The 21,262-nt window shown below is 40.5% G+C and overlaps 1 protein-coding gene across 10 annotated transcripts in view; it reads left to right on the top strand.

Annotated features, from left to right (window-relative positions):
* The window catches only part of BIRC6 (baculoviral IAP repeat containing 6), a 262,531-nt gene that overhangs the window by 217,582 nt on the left and 23,687 nt on the right, over positions 1-21,262 (top strand). For all 10 annotated transcript variants that reach the window (XM_083176127.1, XM_083176119.1, XM_083176125.1 and 7 more), the window contains 4 exons: positions 3,593-3,803; positions 15,641-15,786; positions 16,558-16,668; positions 18,607-18,824. In XM_083176127.1, the coding sequence (XP_083032253.1) occupies positions 3,593-3,803; positions 15,641-15,786; positions 16,558-16,668; positions 18,607-18,824 (686 nt within the window). The remainder of the gene's footprint in view (positions 1-3,592; positions 3,804-15,640; positions 15,787-16,557; positions 16,669-18,606; positions 18,825-21,262) is intronic.

The following is a 21,262-nucleotide window of genomic DNA, read 5'->3' as shown; positions in this document are numbered from 1 at the left end:
ACCAGTGATAGAGACTAGAGAGAGACCAGTGGCAGAGAGAGAAAGAGACACAGGAGAGTGATAGAGACTAGAGAGAGAGAGGAAGACACGGGACAGAAAGAGAGAGACCATTGGCAGAGAGAGAGAGAGAGAGAGACTAGTGGCATAGAGAGAGGAAAACATGGGATAGAGAGAGCGAGAGAGATCAATGGCAGAAAGACAGAGACTAGTGTCAAAGAGTGGGAGGGAGACATGGGAGGGAGACATGGGAGGGAGACATGAGAGGGAGACATGGGAGGGAGACATGGGAGGGAGGGGGCGGGAGAGAGAGAGAGACCAGTGGTTGAAAGAGACATGAGGTTGAGAGAAATCAGTGCCAAAGAGAGAGGGAGTCATGGGAGACAGACAGGCTGCAGGTATAGACAGTAGGAGACATTGAGAGAGAGAGGAATACATTGAAGACAGGCCGGGTCGAGGAGAGAAACCAGGGACAGAGAAAGGAGACATCAGGAAGGAGACAGAATTACCAGGGTCAGAGAAAGAGGGTTACGTGGGGGAGAGAGAGAGGAAGACATGTTTACATGTCACTATGATGTGCTTATCTGCTCTTGTGGTGGCCATATAGAGTGCAGTATCCCTGCCAGTGTTCAGCTGGTCAGCATACAGTGGTGCTGTTACAGGTGCCTCACCACTTTCTCTCCACACCCTTGCCTTAAATATCAGTCTGGATACAGCATGACTCCCTGGAAAATGGAAATGGTGTGGTGATAAAATAGAGACCAGGGGTAGATAAGGGTGACGGGGGTGCACTAACATCTGCTCCCCCACATTGCTGGCTTCCGCATTCTTAATAATCGAATATGCACAAACATATGTGATTAAGGCAAAGGATAGATCCTGGACTTCTGGGTCTGAGACCCACGAGTCCCTCTGCACATGCACAGAGTGAGGGCTCCGACCACGGGTCGTGCTGGGTGGGATTCATGGGGTATCGGCAGCTTTTTCTGGCATTACTCTATTTTGCAAAAACCCGGCAATTGCGATTTAGTGCACAGGGAAATTCAGAAAAACTCTGATAACAGGGTTTTTACTGCATTTTCCCTTTAGTGCATATCTCCTAGGGTGAGATAAAAATTGAGAGACGGAGTGTGACAGCAGAAGGCAGAGTGAGACAAGGAGAGGTTAAAGGCAATAAAGAAGTTGACAAGGAGATCGTGGGTAATTGGGTCATAGTGGTCAACAGGGATATAGTGGCCGACAGTTTGGGCTACATCTAGCGACATTATAACTTGGATGGGCTGTGAGATGCAAACGGGGCATGACTGTTCCTCCTGTAGGTCCTGCCCACATTATGCCACTGCTCCTTCTCCTTAGACTGCAAAAAGAACAGCGGCATACAGGAGAAGGTTACTGATAGGATGCAGGGTGGGATTTAGTCGGAGGGGTCCGGGTGTTAGGGTTAGGTCCCTTTCACATGCTCCGGCTCCTGCCGGGTGGCAAAACCCCGCACGGCCAAAAGCCGTACACAGAAGTTAATAATGGACATGATTGTGTCCATTCACATGGGACAGCCACTGTAGCCATCCCCTACATTGTAAATTTCGCAGTGCGGCATGGCTTCTTGGCCGTGCGGGGTTTCGCCGCCTGGCAGGAGCCAGAGAGTGTGAAACGGGCCTTAAGCAGTGGGGAAAATTAAGGTTCGGTTGCAGTGGAGGGATATGCTGCGCAAGGGAGGTTTAGGCTGAATAGGGAGAGGGTCAGGGTGCATCAGAGCCCCATTGGATGCTGGGGTCAGTCTTTTGGCTTCCAGCATTATAAATGAAGGTATATGGTATGTATTCTAGTGGCAATTAGTAATGGTAGTAACAGTGGAGTACATACAAAGTTCAAATCTTTAAAAATGATATACTGTAATGACAAGAAAAAAAAAGAAAAAAAAATATATATATATGTATATATATTTTAGAAAACTCACTTTGCACTGTGGGACTCAGGCTGAGGCAGTTTCAGGCTAGGTACAACAGAAGTTGCAGCGTGCGTGTCATCTGACTGCCCTACACAGGTCACTGCACTGACCTGGCTGCTGAGCTCCACTTGCAGTCCGTAATTATCCCAGGCTTCGGGGGAGAATAGTCTCACTCTCCGTGCAATCTTCTGTGCTGTAAAATCTCCGGGTGAGCAGCTGCAGTGCTGGGTCCTAGCTCCTAATCTGTGAAAGCTGCAATTCACAGCTCACTCTGCTGGCGCGCTGCTTTCAATAATGTGACAGGCACAGTGGAGTGTAGCCGGCAAGAACAGCAAGCGAGCAGCAGCCGGGTGCACAGCAGGAAGAGCGCCTCTCGTGACCGGCGCCTCCCTGCACCGCATCCTTTGCTGAGCGGGTTGCGCCGGCCCTGAGCAGATGTATCCTCATGGCAACCAGAAGAAAGCAATTTACAAGAGAGATGTAGACTCACAGCAACATTGGCACTCAAAGGGTTGAACACACACACACACGCACACGCACGCACACACATACTAGTATAGCCATATATATTTTATTGTTAAAAGCAGATTGCTGTACTATAGGAAAATATTCATGTAACATTAAATTGTCTACATTTTCCTCCTATATATTGATATCACTTGTAAATAGCCTATGTTGGTGGTATTGATTGCATGTAATAAATCCATACAATGTGCTTATTAAACTGTGTTCTTACAGTGCCTGTATTCATTGTAACTCTAATAACCAGTAATTTGTGGTGCTTGAGGCAGAGGGATAAAATGGCTTACACAAGGTCACAGCTTGAGGTTTTAGAATTCAAACTGCTAATAATTACTACAGTAGCTTGAAAATTAATGTCAACACCAGTACAGTAGTGTGTGTGTGTAATGCTATAACTGGTATAAGTTACAGCTTTTGGGCGATTTATGCCCAGCATGTATGGACAGAGATGACCGCTGTCATGGCAGGGGGGAAAGCCAGCTCAGTGCATAGACACTGACCGGCTTTCCCCCTGCCTGGCACTGTGGTGGGGCGGATGGCTTTCCATAGAGAAGTGCTATGCAATGGTATGCTGGTAATACAAGCAGACTAGCGGCTTTCCCCACGATGCTCACTGCTCATTCCAGGGACATACATACTAGGCGGCTTTGAGCTGAAAGCTGCTCAAACTTGTTTTTCAAAATGGCCCAGTGTGTATGGGCCTTTAGTTTACAAGCAGCTGTAATACAGAACAAGTAATAATTATTTGTTTAGAGATTATTTTGTACATATTTTCCTTTTGTTTTTGGAGAGGATTTTCTATTCCTACGTACTGTGTGTAGGCTTCCTCTTTGATCAAATGGAAATCCTCTTATGCTAAAAAAAAAAAAAATGATTGATTTGAATCTCTGGTTCCATGAGAACAATGAATATCTTCTGTGAAGAAATTATGTTTGTGATTGATTTTCAAATCTTGTCACGTACTTGGCCAATTTTCAAAAGAAATGTAAGCAGATTATGGCTACCTAAATACATTGGTTCTATACGCTCTGAGTATGTTAGTTTATGGGGAAAAAATATATGAAGTCAGTTGACCATAATAAAACGTAAAATATAAATAAAAACGTACATTTTTTTTATTTTTAGTGTTGGATATGGCCAGGCACGTGCCGTTGTATCGAGCTCTGCTGGAACTGCTACGAGCCATATCTTCATGTGTAGCGCTAGTACCTCTGCTGCTTCCGCTTACTGGGGTTAATGGAGAAGAGGAAGAAGAACAGACTGAATCACAGACCTCTGTGGGCACCTTGCTGGCTAAAATGAAAACCTGTGTTGACACCTACACCAACAGATTAAGGTGCAGTATAAGGTTGATATTTACACGAAATTGAAATGTTTCTTTTTTTAAATCAGAATTACTTTTTGGTAGTGTTGAAGGTTTGCATAGTTATTGGGGAGCCAAAGTATAAAGCCCACTTAATGAAATAAAGTTTTTCTCCTATAACGACATATAACATACATATAACTTCCCTGTATTGGGCTTTCTGAGCGGTGTCAAGTATTTTTGTCACTTATTTCTCATTTACACTTGTCAGGTCCTGTGGATGTTGGCTGTAGTTTGTTTGTTGATTTGTAATTTGATTTAAGACTTTCTAATATACGCCAAACTATCGCCCATTAAAAGAGATGTAGATTGAACATAGATCTGCAGTATACACATCCGATTCAATATAGTTCAAAGTGGCATAATGCACCTTGCCTCACTGGTGCGTCTCCTTGCAGCACGCCCTATCTCACTGACACTGAACTGTTGCACGCAACCAATTATGTCTGCAGCTTCTGAGTAGCCTGACAGATAAAGCTGCAGTACGATGGAGATCTTTGTGGGGCCAGTGGTCAGCCAGGTTTCAGTGATAAACCTCCATGAGTAGCACACACTTAGTCATTTTGTGAGCTTTGATGCATTTTCTGAGGTGTAGACCCTCTGTTCCTTATGTTAATAAATTTGTTTTTCAATGCTGACTTCTTCCTGCTGAATACAGTGCTCCACATTTGCCTTTCCACAGCTTTCATTTTGTAAATGCAAGCCCTACTTTTATTCAGCAAGTTTTAGAGTGTGTTGTCAAGCGGTCTAGTGCAATCGTTTCCTACTTCCAACTTGGCGAACACCAAAGTATGCTATGTCAGCTGATCCAAGCAGATCAGACTGCAAACATTACTTTTTTTGTTCTTGAAATTCTCTTGAATGTATGCAATTTCCACCAAGTGACTTGTATATCTTAAGCATTTGCTCTTCAACAATTAAATTATTATATACAGATATAGCCATCCTCATCTAGCCCTCTAATAGGATTAAGTGAGCCAGAGCAGTTGGACTTAATCCTCTGCTAATCCCCTACTGTATTATATGTATTGTATTGCAGCTGAGAACAGTTGATGATTATAAGCCTTGGTGAGCCATGGCTCTTCAGAGAAGGCTAGTTGAAGAAGGCTCCATCTGTACCATACGGCATGGAATATCTTGTTCACCTTTTTGTAGATGTACACATGAATATTGAACAGTAAGTAGAGAGCATAAACAGGACAGCTCCAAGCAGGGGCGGATTGGCCTACTGGGAAACCAGGCCATTTCCTGGTGGGCCGGCCCAAAACTCTGTAAAAACGGGCCGGCCGCACTCCCCCTGGACTGTCTGGGTACATCCAAAATGGCGATAGCGCACAGCATCTCCCATGGACCATCATGTGCGGCGACAGCGGGCTCCCATTCCCCTGGAGGCAGCAGAAAGGAGCAGGTGAGCCCCCCCCCCCCCGCCCCGCATCACAAGCACCGCCGCCACCCAGCTCCCACCGTCATTACATCAGCCCCCCCGCATCCCCGCATTACATACATAGACAAGACCCACACCCCCCCTCCACCCCTGCCAGCATCTTCCCCGGCCGCCGCCAGCACAGACACCCCCCCCCCCCCCCCCCCCCCAGGCCTGCCGCCAGCAAATTCTTATTGTTGAAGGTGGGAATTAGTTTCGCTTTTTTAAGTCAATTTGGTTAAGTAAAGCAGCATAGACTATTAAGGTACTTCTTAATGGAGAAAATAATTGAATTCTATAATTTTTCATTTATTTGAATGGGTAACAAAAAAAATCTATTTTTTTCTTGCAAGGGATTTAAGATCAGTTTGAGAGTACTCATAGGTACTATTTTCACAGGGCTCCATGGATTGGTTGTTTAGGACCAATTAAAATAATTTATGGTCAATGTGACAGGCAAAACCAATACTTATCGCTGACCATCATAATATATGTGGACACAGAAGTGAATCTTGTATCTCACCATATAACTGAACCTTAAGATGACATAAAAACTTTTTACTTAAATATTTTTTTTGAAATTTCTCAAAAAAACTTTTGGCCTAGGGGTCATCCATATATTTGTTGTGTAAAATAGCCAGTTTCACTGAAACAATCACGTTCAACACACAGTAATGTTGGTGTAGGGTGTACAGTTACTGAAGCTTACAAATTATTTTATTATATTCTAATATATGCACACACACTATGTATATGTGTATATTTACACTTATACATAGAGCTGCTCCTGGCGATTCTATCGCCATCCGTCATCGTTCGCCAGTCTGCAGAAGAGATGCTCCAGTGCTCCATTCTGACGGAGCACCCTGCCCATCTCCCTCAGGCGGAGATGGTCAGGGTATCCACTGCCAAGTTAAGGGGAGGCACATCACCGTCCGATGCAGCGTCTCTCCGCCATCTATACTCAATATGTGTCAGAGGTTTCGCAGTCCCTACGTTAATTTTCAATAATAAATAGTGGTTCAGTTCCGGTATTGATCAAAGCATTTTAAGCCTGCAGATTACTACTCTATTGCTCAAAATATTTCCCATGTACCTAGCTATCCTATTAGTGTAGGACTTCCAAGCATGCTAGTTAAAACATGATGGGTGGTTATTGGCCCAACTGGCCATTTCTTCAGGATGGTGGCTAGCAAGTAGAAAGTGCAGGTGTATGTATTTTTTTTTATAAAAAAGGGTACTCTTTACCTAGCACGGCGCCCACGATTTTGATCGTGGTCATCGCAGTTAAAAACTCGCGGGCATTGAATGCACTAAAAAATCGGTGCGATGCGACCAACGCGATGCCCGCGATTTCCCATAGGGAACAATGTTAAATGTCTCAATTGACCCGATTTTCCTGTTCAATGCCTCAATTGACCCGATTTTTCCATAGAAAAACAATGTTAAATGGCCCACAGAGGCCAAATAGCGCCCCTGAAGTGTGAAATGGCCCCCACAATTGTTAACGCCACCCCACGATCAACGTGAACCCGAAGCGTGGCGAGCGCACGCGTATACCTTCACAGGTAAACGCGTCCCTTCGTGGGCTTCACAGGTATCCGCGTCCCCTCGCGGGGCTCGCCACGCTTCGGGCTAGGTGTCTCGCTGCGCTCGCCACACTATTCTACTCTCGACTCCACGCCGACGTGGGTAGTGGGGGTATGAAAAGGTCGTAGGACGCGTACCGCCGCCCCTCGCAGGCTCGCTGCGCTCGCCACGCTTCGGGTTCACGTTGATCATGGGGTGGCGTTAACAATTGTGGGGGCCATTTCACACTTCAGGGTGCCTATTTGGCCTCTGTGGGCCATTTAACATGGTTTCCTATGGAAAAATCGGGTCAATTGAGGCATTGAACAGGAAAATCGGGTCAATTGAGACATTTAACATTGTTCCCTATGGGAAATCGCGGGCATCGCGTCGGTCGCATCGCACCCGATTTTTTAGTGCATTCAATGCCCGCGATGGGCGCCCTTCTAGGTAAAGAGTACCTAAAAAAGTTTTATTTTTTTTATTTAAAGTAGCAGCAGCAGTACTCTGGTAATAAAGGGGTGTGTATAGATATATATATATATATATATAGAGATATAGAGATATAGAGATATAGATATATAGATAAAGATATATAGATATATATATATATATATATCTATACACACACACACACACGTTCCTCTCAGCTGATGCAAAACTGGCAAAGGCGATTAAAATACCTATCAATTATTAAATTCCATATAGAACATTTTATCAGGATACCTCCTTTCGAGCTATATTTTTGATGTTTTTGTGAGGGCTCGATGTGTGTGTGTGTGTGTGTGTGTGTGTGTGTATATATATATATATATATATATATAATATATATATATATATATGGAAAAAGAGGGGGATGCAAGGCGCCACTTGTGTCCTGAGCAACTCACTAATAATATGTAAAATGGACACAGGTATACCTTTAGGAAAAAAGGGTGTCAGCTGACCTCTAAATAAAAGACACCTTGGTGAGGGGTGTATTATAAAAGATATGGCGGGTTGGATAAAGGTCTAAGCGACTATAAAATACCTGTATAAGAAACGTAATTCTTTCAAAAAATATAGAATTTTATTTTATACATATATAAAAAAATGCACAATAGCATTAGATATAAGAACAAACAGTACGAGAGATATGATATAGAAAAAACACAGCGATGTAAAAAATGCGTAGCTAGTTTAAAAAGGCCTACATGTATTTAACGCTAAAAAAAAAAAAAAAAAGGGGGGGGGGAAGATATTAGCTAGGAATTTATAAAAATTGAAAAGATAAAAAAGTTATGAAAGAGGACTTATCTATTTGTGGAGGAGTCAGCAGGCTGTACCCAACGCGTTTCGTCGATTAGGACTTCATCAAGGGGTGTGAGGGAGATGTGCCTGGTGCTCTATTTATACTATGGGAGTCTAGTGCTCATAATTATGATGTCACATCCTGTGGGTGTGGCTACCGTTTCTAAAAAACGAAGGGCATAGCTAAATCCTTTATTCACTTATATTAGTGTTAGGATCAGGTTAGTATAATGCTATTGCTGTAGTGCAGTGGTTAAAAAACAAAACAGGGATAACAGAAAGTGCTTATTTCATTTGCGGGGATGCGCATCCCCATTTCCGGCGGGCGGACGTCACTTCCGCCCCGCTTCCTGTGTCTTTTGTAAGTACACAGTTCTGTGTCTTCCGCCTCTCTCGGGCGGACGTGCGGCTGCGCCCCACTTCCGGTTATTGCGGAGCTCCGTCTCATTGGTTGCCATATGGCAACCAATGAGACGGAGCTCCGCAATAACCGGAAGTGGGGCGCAGCCGCACGTCCGCCCGAGAGAGGCGGAAGACACAGAACTGTGTACTTACAAAAGACACAGGAAGCGGGGCGGAAGTGACGTCCGCCCGCCGGAAATGGGGATGCGCATCCCCGCAAATGAAATAAGCACTTTCTGTTATCCCTGTTTTGTTTTTTAACCACTGCACTACAGCAATAGCATTATACTAACCTGATCCTAACACTAATATAAGTGAATAAAGGATTTAGCTATGCCCTTCGTTTTTTAGAAACGGTAGCCACACCCACAGGATGTGACATCATAATTATGAGCACTAGACTCCCATAGTATAAATAGAGCACCAGGCACATCTCCCTCACACCCCTTGATGAAGTCCTAATCGACGAAACGCGTTGGGTACAGCCTGCTGACTCCTCCACAAATAGATAAGTCCTCTTTCATAACTTTTTTATCTTTTCAATTTTTATAAATTCCTAGCTAATATCTTCCCCCCTTTTTTTTTTTTTTTTTTTTTTAGCGTTAAATACATGTAGGCCTTTTTAAACTAGCTACGCATTTTTTACATCGCTGTGTTTTTTCTATATCATATCTCTCGTACTGTTTGTTCTTATATCTAATGCTATTGTGCATTTTTTTATATATGTATAAAATAAAATTCTATATTTTTTGAAAGAATTACGTTTCTTATACAGGTATTTTATAGTCGCTTAGACCTTTATCCAACCCGCCATATATATATATATATATATATATAATTTTTTATTTTTTTTATTATTTATTTTTTTTATATGAAATTGCAGTGGATATGTAGGAAAGAAGCGCCATTGCACAGAGATGAGGCATGTTACGCTACAGCCCCAAACAGATAGATGTGCTTGTTAAATTTCCTACTTGAAGAAATGTGTGTATAGGTTGCAAAAAATCATTTTGATAGGAATACATCTATAATTCATGTGGCTCTGGGTAGAAGCTGGATTGTCGACGTTTGGCACAAGCTGAATTAACAGTTTAAATTATTAGCTTCTTTTCAGACCTTCACTTCTGCGTGATCTATTGCATTGGGAATATGGCTTTGTTTTACAAGGACTGTCAGTGCAAATAATGGTGTTTTTTTTTTTTTAAAGTTATTCTAATCATGTGGTAAGTCATCTGTATAGCTGCTCAAGGGGGTTTCCCGGTACACATTCATTTCTGCACAGGAATTTCTTAATGTCTGTAAACAAGATATCTAACATAGCAGAGGGCCTTTATTTGGATTAGATATGCATGTATTGATTTAAAAATTTGCCTCAGTTCTGAGTGCTGCTTTTCTATGTTTGCTATATGACCCGCTTCCTCGTTGGATGTTGCAGCAGGGAGCATACAAAACCAGGTTTTATAAAGTTAAAGATGTATGTGCTGAATATATTTGCCTATAAATACATCAGGGCTCGATCAATCCTGGGTGGTAGATTGCCATGGCAACTGGATTTCCAGAGCCCCTAGCCTGTAACCAATGAGGGAAATGTAATTTAGAAACTATGGGGCATATTTAATTAACAAGTAAAATTTGAATCCTAAATGGTAGTACAGCAAGTCAGCTCCTAACCAGTGGGGGATTTTATCCTTGTTGCAGGACTGCATTCCCCTTGGTAAAACTTGACTCCACATTGAGCCATTTGCAGTCCGTGACTGCACTGGCTACATTGTGACTTCCTACAGTAAATCCTACATGTCAGTCACCCACAGGACATGCAGTCCTATTGGGAGGTGTTTCACAAAAAAAAGTTGGACTTTTCTCTTCTCAACTTGGACCTAACTGTTGTCAGCTTCATTTTGCCGTTGTCAGGACCCAACCAGCAGCATGGGTTCTCCCACCTGCGGACAATGGAAGCATGGCAACAGCGTAACGCCTTCATAAAGTTAGCAGCCGCTGCTGATCCTAACTAATTTTAACAATGAAAAGAGCTGATTGGTTGGAGCACAATTTAATATTAACAATGAGTGATGACAAGAATTTCTGTCATTATAAAATATGTCCCAAAACGCTGCTTTGCCCACTTTGCCTTCCTTAAGCAATTTTTATCATTGAAATCTTGATTCTTGGAAATCAGAGGTCACACTCTTCATTTATCCTCAGAATTGTATTAATGTTCTGCGTATGACATTCTGCAGTACTGAATACCTAATGAACTTATTCAATGCAAAATTATTGCTTGAGATCTATTAGGATAGCTGTGTGTCCTTTTCTACGGACACTGTTTAATTTTACTGTTTTCTGCTTTTTGTTCTTCAAGTACTTCCATAACTCTAAAGTTTTGCTATATATGTATATTATTTTTGCTTTAAAGTTGTTTTCCACTTAAGTATTTAACCCCTTACCGACGCAGCATGTTTTTGCCTTCCTGACAGAGCCCTTTTTTCAAATCTGACATGTATCACTTAAGTGGGGATAACTTTTTTTTGCTTTTACTTATCCCAGTGATTTTGAGATTGTTTTCTCGTGACACATTGTACTTTAAATTAGTGGTAAATTTTGGTCGATACAGTTTTTTTTTTTTTGTGAAAAATACCAAAATGTCGTAAAAAAAAATTGAACATTTTGCTATTTGCAAAATGTAAAATTTTCTGCTTGTGAGACAAATAATCATACCACTCAAAATAGTTAATAACTAACATAGACCATATCTAAACTTTATTATTACATCATTATTTCAACTTTCTTTTATTTTTTTTGGACGCTAGGGGGCAGCAGAGTCTAAATTTTACACATCACACAGTAAACGCTGCTTTTGGCTGTTCACGTTTGAACAGCCAATCGCATCGATCGCCCATGGCGGGGGGCATCGCTGCCCCCCCTGGGCAATGAGGGAAGATGTCTGCTGTCAGGGACAGCAGACATCGTCCCTCTGTCACCGCGTCTCTAGACGCGGTGACAGTTACAAGTCATGACGTACATTTATGCCATGTGTCGGGAAGTACATCCCGACCATGACGTAAATGTACGTCAAATGTCAGGAAGGGGTTAATATGCCAATTCAACCAAAGATATTTAATGTTAGCCTGTCGTAAAATATTCTGACAGTCAAAAAACACGTGGGTCCATGAAAAAAGTTTTTGACAATATGCTTTTACAGCCAGAAACTGGTTCATATGTCCTAATCCTATCAGTTTTTTTTTTTGTTAAAACCTAAAGGCCAGCATACACTTATCCGATTAGGACCGATTTTGCCCAATTCCGGTGGATCGCTCCGAGATATGGGCCCGAATCAGATGTGTTTGACATTTCACCTGACCCAATACCTGACCCAATTGCGCAGTTGTAAGGAGGATAGGCTGAGTGCTGTATCCAAGGGCTCCCAGAGCCTCTCTACATGCAAAGCATGTAATATTAAGTTTACACAGACCCTGGGGAAGTCTCCTTTTTTGTGACAACTGATGAGTCTTCTTCCCTGCAGGCTCTTCTAGGGCAGGATATTATGCCTGCCTGGGTATATCCACGTTGACATCATGTCAGACATATCTTCTGATTCCAGATTGGAAGTTTTATATAGGTGTGGGCTCAGGCCCTGGCTAAGTCAGGGCCTGAGTGTCTGACCTTGGCTACGGGTTCTGCACAAAAGGGTCCTTGTCCTTATGCTCCTGCCTGAAAGTCTTTAAAAAATGTCTGATGCCAGCAGTTTCCCAGTCTGATGATTCGAATAAGGAGTTTCATCTAGTACAGGTATGTCCAAACTATGGCTCTCCAGCTGTTGTAAAACTACACATCCCAGTATGCCTTGCCATAGTTTTAGCATTTCCTAATAGCAAAACTGTGGCCAGGCATGATGGGACTTGTAGTTTCACAACAGCTGGAGCGCCATAGTTTGGACATGCCTGATCTAGTAAAAGAGGGTGAATTTGTCCAGGACTCTGAGGGTCCCCTCGCGGAAGATTCAAAATTTCCCTCTCAGGGCATTGATCTCATTCCAGCGATCAGGTTTTTGCTGATTCCCAATTCTGATCTGAGACCTTCACAACCTGACTTTTTTTTTTTTTAAGGAAATGCAGATCTTTTCCTGCTTCACAGGAATTAGATGATCAATTGGCATTAGCCTGGGCTAACCCAGATAAGTTTTAAACTCCGAAGAATTCTCATACCTTTTTTTATTTCATTTTTTTTTTTTTCTGCCTACTGTTGATCCATTCTTTTTGCAGTACACCATCAAGAAGATGCTGGTTGCAAGAGTTCTGGTTCCACCACATCAAGAAACCAGGGTTTTTATTCCAGGTTTTGTGGTTCCCCAGCCGGCTGATTTTGAATTTGAAAATACCAGATTCCTTAACAGCAGGTTTTCAAATTCAAGATGGAATACTTTAGTTTGGTGATTGTGGGTCTGGAGGAGGTAGAGTTCTTGGTTTCTTTAGACATCAAGGAGTATTTACCTCCACATTTCCATCTGAGAACCTCATCAAGGGTTTCTTTAATATCCTTTTAGGCGTTACAATTCGGCTTCCCACAACTCCTCAATTATTCACCAAAGTAATGGCGGTGTTGAGATCTCATCTGTACACTCAGTATGTGAACATAATCCCTTACTTGGACATTTTACTCATCAAGGCTCCATCTAAGGAACAGTTAGGTTTCTCAGAACCACAACCGGTTCTGCCGATTGCATCTGCAAATTGCAAACGCTTCATTTTAAAATTCCCAACATGCACATCTGTGGGATCAGAAAATTGTCTGTCGCCTAATATATGGGGGCCTTTTTGCAGAGTACAGGCATTGCATCAATATCATTAAACTGTGGCAGCATACATAGGGGTCAATCCTAACTCTTTGTAAACTCATCCATATAGGCTGACTAAAATCTCCAATATCTACTGCTTATTTAGAATTATTACTGACCGTAGCAATAAAGTGTGTCTGCAGGAACCAGCTTTCTTTTCACACTGCTAGGGTCCAATTCATTTAGGGTCAGATTTATTAAGCTCAGTGAAGTGATAGTGTCTGGTTTTTATCACCGGCCAATCAGCTCCTAACTGTGAAGTTACAGGCTTGGTTTGAAAAATGACAGGTAGGAACTGATTGGCCGGTGATAAAAACCAGACACTTTATCACTACACCGAGCTTAATAAATCTACGCCTTAGTACCTTGACTACACTGCACCATTTCAGAATGTAACATCGCTTGTTTTACCTTGCACATAACATGGGTGCTCCGGAAAACGAAATATAATTCTCCTTCCTTAATGAGAAAACATGTATGCAGCCAAAGGAGAGAGATTTAAAAAAAAAAAAGTTTTTCTGTACCCTTTAGTGCCATTTGCATTCTCAGGGTAAATATTGTACCATGCATGGTCTGTGGGTAGATTTCGAGGTCATATTTTACTGGATAGTGGTCATGAATGATGTTTGGTGCAGTTAAATCTGTCAAAAAGAAAAAGTTAAATGCTGTGAGCAAACTCCTTGTGCTTGAAAGATCTTTGAAAAAGTAAAGTTGATAAATTAACTTCGAGTAGGAGACGATCTTCTAAAACAACTTGAAACCGTTGCAGTTCTAACCGTATCTTATGGCTTCGCTGGTTGTGACGGATCTTACAAAAAGTCATTGTAAAGGTTTGAACATGATTAATTTTCTCTATACTAAAAGTTATTGTGTGGGACCAAGTGAACGGAGAGTAAGTACTGGAAATATTTTTTCCTTTTTGTGTTGTAAACAAAACCTTCAGAGAGGGAGGGGGGTAGAGAGAAATAGCTAACAATACCCAAGCAAAAGTCATTCCCCTATCATCTCAAGGGGCAGATCTAAGGTGCTTTCTGCTGCGCCAGCTATCTGCTTGCTAAGAAATGGGCTGTAAGAAAAAGAAAAAAAAGAAAAAAAGTGCTTTCTGGCATGGAACGATGTGGAACGTATTTGTAAAGAAAAGTGCTGTGCAAGTGGAAACTACCATGTCGGCCAATTAATTTATTTAGTCCTAATCCTAGATCATAATTGTTTTTTTTTTTTTATTTATAAAGTAACTTTTGCCAAATTGTTCCCTTGTCATGTGAGAAAAAAATACCACAATGCATTTTCTTTAACAGTTTTATGATTACTGATCTAAATTAGCCCGCAAAATATTGGGCTGCGGCTTTTTTGTTTGTGCATACAGATTTCCAAGGCATAGCCCCGTGCTATAGACTAAATGCAGATATATAAATGCACATGACTTTAATCATATAGATTAACAAGAAAAGCAACTTGTGTAAAGCCAACATTACTATTGTTTTTAAGATGCCTTACTTTGCAAAACTTGTGCTGAAGACAATCTGACAGCTGGTGCTTTCTTGGTTTTCTAAGAAAATGCCTCAAAAGAGTAATTTATCAGTAGGCAGATAATGTGCTGAATGCAGAAAAACAAGGAAACCTGATTGCTAAGGAATAAGCAAACATAATTTATTGTTGGTAGCTTGATATATGGGGTATAACCGTATACCTGCTGGTCTCTGTTTTACCCATCCCTTTGGTTCATTGCCTCACCATACAGCTGATTCATTTATTTTAAGTAGGTTTCGAAATACGATGCTGATGTGATTTGTGGTTTACTGATCTTAGCGAAAGATCTCCATTTTTTAAAACCGCAATTTATTACAGTATTTTATTTTACTCCTTTTTTGCAATATTTGGTCGTCATTGTTGGTCATTTTTTTTTTTTTTTTTTTTTTTTTAGTAGCATTTGAGTTAGTTGGTTTTGCAGCCTGTCCACAAATGGAACACATAGTATTCTTAAATATATTACAACAGAATGCAACCATAAACTGTAAATGGTTCTGGTAATACTAGGAACCCAACTTATTGTGACCATTATTTTTCTTTTGTTTCGATAATGTGGTTACTGTATATCCTATGTGTATTTTTAAAACAAAATAACATTTTACAAATGTGCTGCAAACCAGTCATATTTAGGTTTTCATCATACAATAGCCGTAAGCTTATGATTAATGACTTTGTACTGTGCATGTGTTCAAAGGGAAATGTTGTTGCATCTCACTTGAGAAGGGATGTCATCTTTTGTTTCATTCTCTGCCCAAAACCTCATAGGTCCAAGAAAGATAAGGCCAAAGCAGGAGTAAAACCAGATGCATCTGATCCTGAGCCAGAAGGCTTGACTCTTCTGGTGCCAGACATTCAGAGAACTGCAGAGATAGTTTATGCTGCCACCACCAGCCTCCGGCAAGCTAATCAAGGTAAGACCTAGTCAGAGGACTTCCTCCGAGCTATTCTGATGTCTTCATGAATACATTGCCATTTCTAATAATCAGTACCTCACATTTACAGTGTATGTTATACAATTGTGGTTTACAGACATATTAAATGTAACATTGTTATAAGTTTGTATGCCGTTTATTGTATTCAAATTATATAGGATAACTACTTCTGATATCTCCTTTTATCATAAAGATGTAAGTCATTTTGTTGCGGACACTCGCATGTGCGAGGTTTTTATCTTCAGGCCCCATCATGTTTTTTCTTATTTCAGTAGTTAACTTGGAAATAATTTAACATTAGTCAATTAATTCAACCCAAATATGTGTTTTTATTGTATCCTTTCATGTTTACATAGATGATGAATGTTTTGTCGAATTTTGAGTAGCAATAAAAAAAATATATTTTGGCAGACCTATGTACTGGCGTGCCATTGAGACACTGGCCCACAGAAGTGTACGCTCACCCCAGTCTCTTCCTTGTACCCTATGTCAGTACTTAAGTAAAGTACACATTTTGATTACTTGGCTGCTAAATTTTGTAGATAATGCATGTAGTAGAGCAAATTGCAGGACATTATTTTTATGGGTCCAAGCAGGAGGTTTTTATTCCATTTTTTTTGTCCTTTTAATATAAGTATACAATAACCTTCTTTTTTGACTTTACCATTTACATTTCCCTCCAAAATGTCACACATAACCAGGTTTAAGTCTCCCCACTCACACAGCTTTGTATTCTTTCATACTTCTCAGAAAGGAAGCTGGCCGAGTTCTCCAAAAAGGTCTCTGTGAAGTCGAAACCTTTCTCAATTTTGCGGTCCTTAGAAGAGAAATATGTGGCCATTATGAAAAAGCTGCAGTTTGGTAAGGTTATGTTCTCCTGCAATAAGTGTTTAGACATTGTACTAGCATCTGGCTTATTAGGCGTGTGTTTATGTAACATATTGTTTTGTGCTGCTGTTACATAAATAAACATGAACATATGGAGCGGTAACCCAGATCTTTATTGATATTAATCTAGAATGTAGAGGACCAAAACTTCTGAAATTTCCTTTGGGGTTAAGGGGCATACACACGTAGAGATGTGTGCTAAACAATTTTGTCAAGTTATTTAGGGTAGGCGATTTCCTAGTATCCATATCTCCCATGGGGAGCACATACACATGCAGAGATTTGTGCTAAGCGATTTTGCTTAAGCAAAAAAATGGCCTCGTAGTGGTTCAGAATGAGAGACCTCGATCATTAGATCTCATTCTGTACACAGAGAGATTTGCAGTCACCTACTAAGCAATGTGACTAGATTTTGACTACATGCACTCACTTAGTTAGCAGGAGATAATTAATCACTAAAGGGCATACACACGGAGCAAATTTGTGCTATTTTCTAAGCAATCTGACTAGATTGCTTAGAAAGTAAGCACAGATCTCTCTGTGTGTGCTAACGAAGTAAGTGCATGCAGTCAAAATCTAGTCAGATTGCTTGTCAAATGACTGCAAATCTCTCTTTGTGTACAGAATGAGAGATACTGATCGCAATCTCTCATTCTGATCCACTACCCTGCCTTTTTTTGCTTAAGCAAAATTGCTTAGCACAAATCTCTGCATGTGTATGTGCTCTCCATGGGAGATCTTGACACCAGCAAAATTGCTTAGCACAGATCTCTACGTGTGTATGCCCCTTAAGAGTGTACAGAGTATACAAACAGAGATCTGTGCTTACTTTCTAAGCAATCTAGTCAGATTGCTTAGAATCTTTAACAAGCTCATTTTCTTTGCTACATATTAGTACAATGTGGGTAGGTATAATGTGTAGTGTGAGAGCACATCCTTTAAATCTTTCCTGCTCTTTACATTACCTAGATCAGAGTGATAAGACAAACCTCTCTGTAAAACATGTGTATTTCTAACTGAAAGGAGTTTGGTATTAAAGATCAAAGCTTCTATATTACTCAAAGCATATAGAGCTCAGAATAGATCTGTATCCACTGCCTCAGCATATTCCTTTTCTTCTTCCCTTCACGTTTTATTAAGTATGTGAGATTAGAATCGAGCTGGACACCAAGCAAGTAGTAGTGATGATTGCAGTAGGTCTGGGATTCTATAAGCTCTTGCTAGAAATGTGAGGAGACAATAGGACTTCTCTGCTATCCAACATTTCTTCCCCATAATTTAGCTAATTAACTCAATGTAAAACATGTCTGAGAACAAGCAGTTCTGTCAGGTGCAGTCTGAGCATGATAATTGGTCTGCGTTCTACTGTATTCACTCATTGCATTTTTATTAAATGTTATCCAGAGCCCTATCAAGCAAAATGCAGCTATATTATTAGAATCTAAGAGCGGAGGTAGCTTCCCAATGCACTTTTTAGGTCCCCATGTACATGTGAGCGGTCACTGGACCTAATTTACAGATGTCTCCTGGTACACGCACCCTCAATATGCCATGCCCCGGTAGTGAGATGCCATGGGCGGTGTAGCATAGCGACTTTTTATTTCAATTATTTGCACTGCAGATGCAGCAAACACCACCCAGTCTGTACCAAAGACACCAGGCTGTGACTTTATCCGCACAGACTTAAACTAGTTTTAAATATATGCAAAGTCCCAGATTAACCAATATGCATATTTAGGTTAGAAAAACATGCAAAGAAAAATGCATTTAGTGCAAATGGAGGCATATAGAACCCGATGGCCTGACCTAGCCTAAAACCCAAGCTCTTTTTCCTAATAGAAAACCTTGACAAATGTGCTAACCATAGATGTTTGTACTTGAAGCTTATTTATGTGCATTTCTATTTTACAGACACATTTGAGATGGTCTCTGAAGATGACGACGGAAAGTTGATGTTTAAAGTGAATTACCATTACATGTCTCAGGTGAAAAATGCAAGCGATGCAAACAGTGCTGCTCGAGCCCGGCGCCTCGCCCAGGAGGCGGTGACACTTTCTACATCGCTGCCGCTCTCCTCTTCATCCAGTGTCTTTGTCCGGTGTGATGAGGAGCGATTAGACATCATGAAGGTAACACTTTAGAGTCGATGTGTATATATAATATATATTGGCGCTATTTAAGTCTGATTTTTCAATTTTTTACTATGCTTGTGGATGCATATTTAACAAATCATGTCCCTCATGGGTACATATAAAAGTATTTCAGCAAATAACTTTGTGCTGTTGTGTTACAAGAAGGCTGGTATGGAAGGATACAAACACGCATTTAATATTCAATATTGCCAAAATATTTTATTTTATATCAACCGGTTGTGCGCAGTAAAAAATAAAATTCTGAGTAAAAATGTAAATGTCCCATTGATGATGAGCAGAATATCAGGAATAATAGACATTTCTATTAGCGTTGTTGACACATTCACTTTCTCCACTGCTGGAGACGGTATTTTTAAAGAGAAATATTTGATTAAATGGAACGAACAGCTTTCTTATATCAGAACCAGAAGACATTTGATTGGATTACTCTGGAATTCTGAACAATAATATTAAATGATTCACCTCATATACTGGTATAACATATAAAATAAGATTTTTATATGTGTAGATATTGTATGCAAAGGATTTATTGATATGTTTTTTGGGAAATATTTATTTGGAATAAACTGTTGACTTTATCTAAAAATATTTTTGATAATTAAAACAAAAATCAATAACCTACAATTATCAATATATAATATATAGTGTGTAATATAATAATCTTAAATAAAACCACCGTCCACAATAGTCTCGAAGTCTCTCTCCATATCCAATCCTGGTGTCCCAGTAGAATAAACAGTCAGTGAATTCAGATAGAGTATAGAGAGATTAATGTGGTAAATGCCAGTTCTTAGTGGTATGGTGGTGTTAGTATTGAGAATGTTAATGAAACTTCCAGATGACACATGCGCTTGTGTAACAAATGGCACGCTAGCAGCAGTGCTACGGTAGTCTTAAAATATTGGACAGCGCAAGGCTAAGGTAATGATGGAAAGGAGGAAGTTATGCAAGTTATGCTCTGTACGCACAGTGCAATATTTTATTAGATTTGGACTGTATATTATAGACATTCGAAGCAGATTTGATCCCGGTGCGAGGCCCTGCAGAATCGGGATCTAAAGTATAGACTTGGCAAGCAAGTCTATTCCTGCTTCGATCGGCTAGAATGAAAGCAGTGCTATGCTGCTCAATGCAGCATCCCCCTACCGCTGATGCCAGGTACCGGCAGCTGTCTTTGTCGAATAGGTATAGATGGACACCGGGTCAGCCCATGTGTACACCCCACTAGACTAATCGATTGTTGCTCCAAATGAAATTTCCATTGTGGGTGGTGGATAACAACCCCCCTTTTTCATGCTGGGTTTCTGTTGTATCTTTTCATGAGTACTATAATGTTGAAAAAGCAATGGTTATATGCATCTTGAAGATGAACAGGTGAACAGTTTTCTTCTCTTAGCTTATTCTTGGTGATAGTGGAGGGGGGAGTGGATGGATTAGATATTTCACGTCTTTTGGGAAAGTATAATGATTAGTAGGAAGGTGGAATGATTGGTATTATTTTGGTGGAGAGATTAAAGGGGAAGAAAGGGTGCTGGAAGTATGAATGAGTAAGGGTGAATAAAGGATGGATATGATATGCTTCGAAGTGTTTTTTTAATTTGAGGAAGGTTAAGTATGCATGTAGACAAATCTGGAGAGTTGGTGGATCTTTTTGGTTACTAAGAGAAGGGTGTGTAGGTAGCGTAGGGCAGGTAAAGGTAAAGGTAATGCATAAACTGTGATTATGTGGTTTGGCATTTTGTTAGTATATGGGTGTTTGGTGGAGGGTTATATATATTTATACTTTATTTAAATGTAATGGCAGTTGCACTATTTTTACTAAAAAAAAAAACATGACCAGCCTTCTTGTAACAAAATATTGCAGTGAAGTAGTTCCATGTAGATGCAATAGAATGGCATCTGTTGTTTCAAGAGCGCAATGTCCATCAACATTGTTATGGATTAGACCTGTACATTTAATCGCGTATATACCATATATGTAATCCCTTTCTTCCTATGGACTTTCTATGAGATGGTGTATTTCTTTGCACGTCGTCACAGCTTCAGGGCTTTTATGTAATTTACGGATATCCCAAACAGTACATTTTTTTTTTTCGTGTAAATCCTGGCGTTAATGCCATTGAATGCTCTAGTCTAGAACCTGTAACACTCTCTTTGCATTCAAATCACCCTGCTCCACAATTGTGTTCTGTCGCTAAAAGCCCTTGCATCTTCTATCACGTACATCTTGGGTTGCCTAGGCTTAGCAAGTTAAAAAGAATGCTATGAAAACAATGTGCTGGTCTACCTTGCCCACAGTTTCCCTTGGTGGCATCAGCATGGTTTCTATAGAGTTGTGTGAGTGTGTCTTCAGACACAGGTTTGAAAGCATTTCTCAAGCTCCAGCTTTTAAATGATTGCTGCTTTATAAGTAT

Source organism: Crinia signifera, chromosome 3, assembly GCF_055691185.1.
Source record: "Crinia signifera chromosome 3, ASM5569118v1, whole genome shotgun sequence".
In the NCBI taxonomy this organism is placed as follows: domain Eukaryota; kingdom Metazoa; phylum Chordata; class Amphibia; order Anura; family Myobatrachidae; genus Crinia; species Crinia signifera.
This window is presented reverse-complemented; position numbering and strand designations above follow the sequence as displayed.